The 7,254-nt window shown below is 43.5% G+C and overlaps 1 protein-coding gene across 5 annotated transcripts; it reads right to left on the reverse strand.

Moving 5' to 3' along the window:
• Positions 1-357: 357 nt before the first annotated feature.
• On the reverse strand, positions 358-6,633 carry LOC129823212 (neutral cholesterol ester hydrolase 1-like). 5 transcript variants are annotated; one of them, XM_055882070.1, is made up of 7 exons: positions 6,376-6,633; positions 5,616-5,755; positions 3,392-3,617; positions 3,237-3,306; positions 2,916-3,087; positions 2,689-2,828; positions 358-2,604 (listed from the first exon to the last, which is right to left on the reverse strand). In XM_055882070.1, the coding sequence occupies exons 1-7, from the start codon at positions 6,494-6,496 to the stop codon at positions 2,127-2,129; spliced, it is 1,347 nt and encodes a 448-aa protein (XP_055738045.1). In that variant the 5' UTR covers positions 6,497-6,633; the 3' UTR covers positions 358-2,126. The 5 variants fall into 5 exon arrangements, with proteins under 5 accessions (XP_055738045.1, XP_055738042.1, XP_055738043.1 ...); XM_055882067.1 differs by lacking the exon at positions 6,376-6,633 and having other exon boundaries at positions 5,616-5,894; XM_055882068.1 differs by lacking the exon at positions 5,616-5,755 and having other exon boundaries at positions 2,689-3,087.
• Between the last annotated feature and the right edge of the window lie 621 nt (positions 6,634-7,254).

Below are 7,254 nucleotides of genomic sequence, written 5' to 3' on the forward strand. Positions count from 1 at the left end.
CACACACAATTGTTATTTTTAACAAGAATAACATTTTTCACCTCCTGAGTGGCACTGCATCTCAGTGCAAGAGGTGTCACTACAGTCCCTGGTTCAAATCCAGGCTGTATCACATCCGGCTGTGATTGGGAGTCCCATAGGGCGGCACACAATTGGCCCAGTGTCATCCGGGTTACGGGTTGGCTGGGGTAGGCCGTCATTGTAAATCAGCATTTGTTCTTAACTGACTTGCCTAGTTAAATAAAATAAAAACATTTTTCACCTGTAAGTATACTGTATTACAATACTGTGCTCAGAACAGGAAGTTAGCTGAACCAATACACACCACTGAAACTTCAGATCCATTTAGACTCAACATCAGATAAATATATATTTTATGTACATATATTCATTAGTTTAAAATCTCTTCAGTGATAATATAAAACTGTTCACAGTTTTGAAGCTCAAACGGAGGCCTTTGTTCCCTACCAGTTTACAATCAGTTGATTCTTGGAAGGGGTTTTCTAATCTGTAGAGCACAACAGTGTCACCATCTGTCGAGTAGTGGTATCACACCCAGGGTCAATAGCCAGGCCCAGAGCCATATGTCTAAATGTATGACTTTGGCCAGGCCTAAAGTACATTGAAATTGAAAAAAAAAATGGAAAAGGAAAACACATCAACATAATAGGCCAAACCAACAGCTATGTACATTGTGTGAGAAAGGAGGACAGATCTTTCTAAAAGAAAAGACGCCCATTTGGAATACCTAGAATTCCTGGTTCACATGGCTTTATATCTTCACATTACACCAACACCTGATCCTCGGACGCATTTAGAACAGACAATATTCCTTATAATAAAAACACACACGTTCTATGGTCAATGTTCTCTCTCTCTGCACATAACATATCTTCACACTGGGCACAGACGTCATTTCAACGTGTAGTTTTGATTTACATTTGGTTGAGTTGTCAATCACGCGAATTCAACGTGAAATCAACAAACAATTTCACCATGTCATTGGATTTAGGTCAAAAGTTGGTTGAAAAAAAATGACAAAATTCCCTTAGGTTAATGATTTTTTGCAAATCCAATCAGCTTTCCATCACAGATTTTTTTTAAGTGGAAAAAATGTTGATTCAACCATTTTTGCCCAGTGAGTTACTTCATTTCTAAAATAATATCTATAAAAAATCTTTTTCAGCCTGTCTGGTCTCATGCCGTGTCAGTTTCTCTCTTAGTGGTCCTATACCCTAGTAAAACACTGTTCCTCAGGGGCTGTAGTTAAAACATGTGGTGAGGTCTGTTTTTGGCTCTCTTCTGCCTGCTTCTCTAAGCTTGGAATGGTCAAATAAATAAATACAACATATTATTGCACAACCCAGAGATTCCACACAGATGTGTATGTTGGTCAGTCTTTCAGTGTATCAGACTGTTAGCATTCAAAGCTTTAAATCAGTTTCCATAGACAGCTGACAGTTCACTGTCTTTACATTGAAAAACCACAGGATCAGCTAGGTAGTCAAAAGGAAAGAGGCATGGGAGGTCTGGTTGCCTGGACATTTTAGTCCTAGTGGTGCTCCTATTGGGTTCTAGGTTGTGATCCTATAGTTTTGATTCTAAACATAACTTGGGTTCCATAGGGTTCTGTCGTGGTCTAGACTACTATTTTAGATGGTCTGGTCACACAAATTTCCTAAGTGGCAAAGGTCCGGATGGGTATTGTCATCAGTCGGCGTAGTAACAAACCCGCCCTTCGCAACGCATGTAACTCCAAACTGTTCAAACAATTCACACCCCTTCTGCTGGCGGAGAAAAAACTTGCAGTTTTAAAGCAATTTTTCTGCAATTCCACACAATTTGACATGAGGCAAAAAAAACTGTTGCAGTTTTAAAGCAAATTTCCTGCAATTCTACACATTTTTCCATGACTTCTTATGTGTGTTCATATGATACCTGAGTGATTCAACAAAATCCATGGGGGCCCCCTTGGGGTCGAGTCCCCTGCCCATGATAACTACTCAACAGCAGTAAGTTAAAAGCCTGATTGATTTCTTAAAAAATTGATTTTAAACACACTGTCCGTATCGACCCTCTTCTGGGTCCGGTTCCAGACTGCGGTCCGCCTGTTGAGTATGGCTGTTCTAGAGGTTGTGGTCTAGCCACTGGATGTAGTTGTCCAGACTCCTCTGGCCAACGGAGGACAAAAACGGCCAAAAGGAGAAGACCATGCAGCCGTGGAAACCGTCGTCATAGTGAACACTGGTAACCGTGACGCCCGCGTCCTGTAGTCTCCTGGCGTACATCAACCCATCGTCCCTCAGAACGTCGAACTCACACGTCATCACGTACGCTCGCGGCGTTCTACCCAGAATCCCCTGTTCTGCAAGCAACGGTGCCGCTCGAACATCCACCAACCCCGGCACTATCCACGTGACCTCCCGCGACCCAGTCTCCATGCCAACGGGCCGGTAATGCTTTTGGTGTTTGGCCGCGAGCAGGGAGGTCCAGTTGAGATGAGAACGGATGGAAGGGGGGATGGAGGGATGAAGGAGGGAGGAGGGGGAGGAGAGGAGATGAGGGAGGAGAGAGGGATCAGCCCCCAGGTAAATCAGCCAGAACCTAGAGAGCGAGAGGAAGGTTAGTAACAGGTGTGTGTGTGTGTGTGTGTGTGTGTGTGTGTGTGTGTGTGTGTGTGTACTGTACCTGGCCATGAGGTGTCGGTGCAGGATGGGTACGTTGTGGTTCTGTTGGTAGGACGGGGTGTTCAGGTCTAGAGCCTGGAGGACTGGGTAGATCAACGCCTGGATACTGAACTTCACACTCATACTGTCATCTGCAGAAATCTGTGTCCAGAAAAAGAATGTGATAGTGTGTGACTGTTTGTGTGTGAGTGTGTGTGTCTGCATGTGTGTACGTTTACATGTGTGTACCCGCTGGGCCACGGCTGCAGCGAGGTTCCCCCCAGAGCTGTCTCCAGACACCCCCACCCTGGCTGGGTTCACCCCATAGCGCTGCAAGACCTCTGGGGACAGGAAGGCCCTGGACGCTGCTAGAGCATCATGGTACTGGTCTGGAAACACTGCATCAGGGGCCAAGCGGTAACTATGGTAACAACAATTAACACACCATAAGTTAAGTTAGTATAAGAGCCTTGCTCATGGGCACAATGGTAGCCTTCCGGTTGCCAGTTCGGTTCTCATATGATTTATGTAGATATGTTTTTTTTAAGTATTAGTGGTTCTGATACTCACTCAACCGACACAACGACTGTATCCAGCTCTTCAGCCATCCTCCTACACAGCAGGTCATAAGATCTCATTCCTACACATACATACAAATGCAGAACATTTTGTGCATAAACACATATGGAAAGTTTAAAAAGACACTCTAGCACACACACACTTACGTCCGCTGCCAAGGGCCCATCCCCCACCATGGAAGTAAAGCACTCCCCTCCTGAGCGTGGCTCCTCCTCCAACTGGCTGGAACACTCGTGCGGGCACGCCCCCCAAGGCGGAGTCAGTGACACGTACAGTAGGACTAGACCATGGCTCAATCACCTCCAACCGAGACACCACAGAGTTCAACATATGGACACTGTGACACACCCCTAGAGCTTGCGCCACATCACCCTGGAACACACACACACGCTCAGTTTAATATATGCACACAGTGACAGGATGTATAAACTACAACCAGCCATCCAGATATACTGTATAGGGTGTGGGGACTGGTACTGCAGGTCTCAGTGTGATCAGTGTGTAATCGTCTACAGTATTACTAATAAGCTAGGTAGGTGTTTGGACTGGTAGTTCAGGTTAGAGGGAGGTTAGGTAGAGACACGGGTTAAGGCGTGTTGATGACTCTCAGCCACTCCACACTCTCTATTTCATCAGATCCTTACTGTTGTTGACACTGTTGCACAAGGTCAGTGACCACTGCGACAATTTTCATTATTTATTTATTTGAATGGAGTCACTATTGAGACCAAGGTCTCTTTTGCAAGGGAGCAAGGAGCCCTGCATATACACAATTTTCTCAAAAAAGAACACAATGTAAAAAATACAAATAGTCAAGAAAAACAACCACATTCCACAACAAGGAGATCTCCAATCTGTTCTATACATGGGATGCAAATAAACTGAGAGCACTTTTACCTAACTCTGAGGAGACCAAAGGCATTTTCAGGGTTAGCCATCCCTGAGATCGGATATGGTAACTAAAGATGAATAATGATGTTAGGCACGGCGGGAGTTTTTGTAAGAGAGATTTATAGATAAAAAGATATCGATGAATCAACCTACGTGACTTCAAGGAGGGCCAGCCTACTTTCTGGAAAAGAATGCAGTGTACTAAACGTATCACCACACAAGGCCTGTGTGCATGTGTGTGTGTACTTATTGTAGTTGGCCAATGATAGAGGTTCAAAGTTCAGGAGGTCTGGTCAAGTAAAGGCCTATAATGTCATGCTACTATTCTCCAACCCAAAACACTATTACCAGAGGCGTCATGCCCATAGGGGGCACAGGGGTACGTGCCCCCTCAGATTTGTCCTGTTGATATATATCATTTGTATTTATTTTTTCTCTGTAAAGCTACTAGCCACTTAGCAATTATTTGAAGCTGGGTTTAACTAGCCCAGATAGGTTCCCAATCTCCCAACTTCATAACTAGCTACCAATAAGCCATTTCAGGCTATCAATCAAGTTAGACAAGCTAGCTTGTCCATCTATCTTAGCTGGCATGCCTGCTGGCAAGGTTGGTAGACTTTAGAAAAGCAAGCAATAACTAAATGTACTGAATAAGACACAGATATTAGCAGAGATGTAGAAAAGCATATTTAGTTTGTTTTTATAAAAAAAACACTAGTCAGCAGGATACAGATAGCTCAAGAGGTATGCTTAGATATGAAGAAATATAGTTGTATTGGCCTCCCAAGTGGAGCAGTGCAGTGCTAAGGCGCCACTACAGCCTGGGATTCGCCACTACAGCCTGGGAACCCATAGGGCGGCACACAATTGGCCCAGCGCCGCTTGGGTTAGGGGAGGGTCGAACTTTGTTTCCTCCGACACATTGGTGCGGCTGACTTCCGGATTAAGTGAGCAGTGTGTTAAGAAGCAGCGTGGCTTGGCGGGTCATGTTTCAGAGGACGCATGTCTCGACCTTCGCCTCTCCCAAGACTGTTGGGGAGTTGCAGCGATGAGACAAGGTCTTAACTAAATTGAGGAGAAAATGGGGTAAAATTTTAAAAATATATAGAAATAGACCGATTTTTTACATAGAATTAAGCATATTTATTATGGCTCTAGATTGCAGGGGAAAGCTGTCTCAGGTTTTTGAAAAATGCGCAATTCTCAAATGTATTCCCCAGACCACACCCCCCTTGTGCCCCCACAGATTTTTGGGGTGCATGACGCCCCTGATTGGTGCCCTTAATGGACTGTCAAGGTACTATAGGTTATTTGACTGTCCTGTGGGCTATATGACCTGATGGGACCCATAGGCTAACCAGTTCACTGCACTAATGTCATGAACCGACTAATTCTAGTATTCAATACTATTTACAGCAAAACACCTGCCTTAACTAATACGTTCTATTCTATTTTCAAGTCATTACCAGTCAGTCCTACCGCATGTATGAAGCTCCGAAACAGCGCGTCCAGCAGAATGAGCTTCCAGGGCTCGCTCACCGTACTCGGTAACGGAGTATAGACGTAGTAGGCAGCCGCCACCGACAGCAGCACGCCCCCGGACCAGCGGAGCCTCATAACTGCGGGGAGAACGGACTGTCACCGGGGCACGTTCACCCGATAAAAGAGATGTGAATTGAATTCACGGTGACGCGGTTTTTCTGTATCCCCGTGGTCGGTAGAGGTCGGTTTAACATTGGGGGTAAGCCAGAAACGTAGACAAGAATGAGGATTAATAGTGGTGTCAGAATAAAAGTCCTGTTATGATAAAAAATATATATTAGATTCTAAGTATTTTTGTTCAACAAGCCCATTGGAGTCCAGTAGGCCTACAATATAAAATCAGATACAAGAGCATTTGTTATCAATATAATACAGTTCAAAATAGGCCTAGATGTTGTGGATTTCAGTCTGAGGTGGCTTTTATGTTGAAGTTTGCTCCCGGCTTTTGCTTTCGAAAATTAGCTTCATTACGTAAAAGCTGATAAGAAATCCTCAGGATTGCGTAAAGAGAAGCGTAGCGCTCATGGGAACTGTAGTTTATACTAGTCAAACTATTCAGACTCAACTACAACAAGATGGAGAACTTGACAAATGTTTCATCAGGAATAATTTAATACGTTTGAAGGAGCAACCACAAAGTAGATATATGTCATTAATAAGGGTTGACAACCAGTGCTGGGCTTGAACGTCTACTCACCCGTAGCATGAAGGCACAGAGTTTCTAAACCCAGTAAACCCAGAGACGCAACATCGCAAACTGACACGTTCTCATTTTCGTCAAAAACAACTTTAAGGAATGCCTGATTTGACGTTCGCATTTCAGTATGAGACGACCATTACACCCGTCGACGTGTTTCTACGCATGAGCTTAACTAGCCAACGTAGCCATGACATCGCTTACAAGTGTTATCGGGGATTTCTATTGTAGAAGCAGTTTCTGCCTATCTTCACACTGTACTGTATTTGATAAAGGTCTCTTACCTTTTTATGTGAAAGTGTCATTCTCTTCTTCTGCCACCAGATAGCAGCATCTAAATGGCCTCAAAAGATACACTGCCTTCAGAAAGTATTCAGACCCCTTGACCTCAACATTTTGTTACGTTAGAGTCTTATTCTAAAATTCCTCATCAATTTACACACAATACCCCATAATGACATTTTTGACTAATTTATATATATATATATAAAAAACTTTGATATCACATGTATGTAAATGTTGTCTTAAGGTCTCTTTTTATGTAGTGCTGTGTTGTCTCTCTTGTCATGATGTGAGTTTTGTCCTATATTTTTAAAATGTTTGATCCCAGTCCCCGTCCCCGCAGAAGGCCTTTTGCCTTTAGGTAGGCCGACATTGTAAATAAGAATTTGTTCTTAACTGACTTGCCTAGTTAAATATATATATTTTTAAGTGTTCAGAGCCTTTACTCAGTACTTTGTTGAAGAACCTTCGACAGCGATTACAGCATTGAGTCTTCTTGGGTATGACGCTACAACCAAATACAATGCTTTTAGTTTTATTTCTTATTTAGGAATAACTTGTTCCTTGCCACACATTCTGAAACTAACTGCAGCTCTT

The sequence above is a fragment of the Salvelinus fontinalis genome, chromosome 25 (assembly GCF_029448725.1).
Source record: "Salvelinus fontinalis isolate EN_2023a chromosome 25, ASM2944872v1, whole genome shotgun sequence".
NCBI lineage: Eukaryota > Metazoa > Chordata > Actinopteri > Salmoniformes > Salmonidae > Salvelinus > Salvelinus fontinalis.

What these genes read in the sequence shown, in the direction of transcription:
- LOC129823212 (XM_055882070.1), bottom strand. Translation starts at nt 6,496, where the DNA reads ATGCGAACGTCAAATCAGGCATTCCTTAAAGTTGTTTTTGACGAAAAT. An exon ending in ACAGTCGTTGTGTCGGTTGA is followed by an intron (nt 3,088 to 3,236) that starts GTGAGTATCAGA and finishes TTGTTACCATAG; the next exon opens with TTACCGCTTGGCCCCTGATG. An exon ending in CACCGACACCTCATGGCCAG is followed by an intron (nt 2,605 to 2,688) that starts GTACAGTACACA and finishes CTCGCTCTCTAG; the next exon opens with GTTCTGGCTGATTTACCTGG.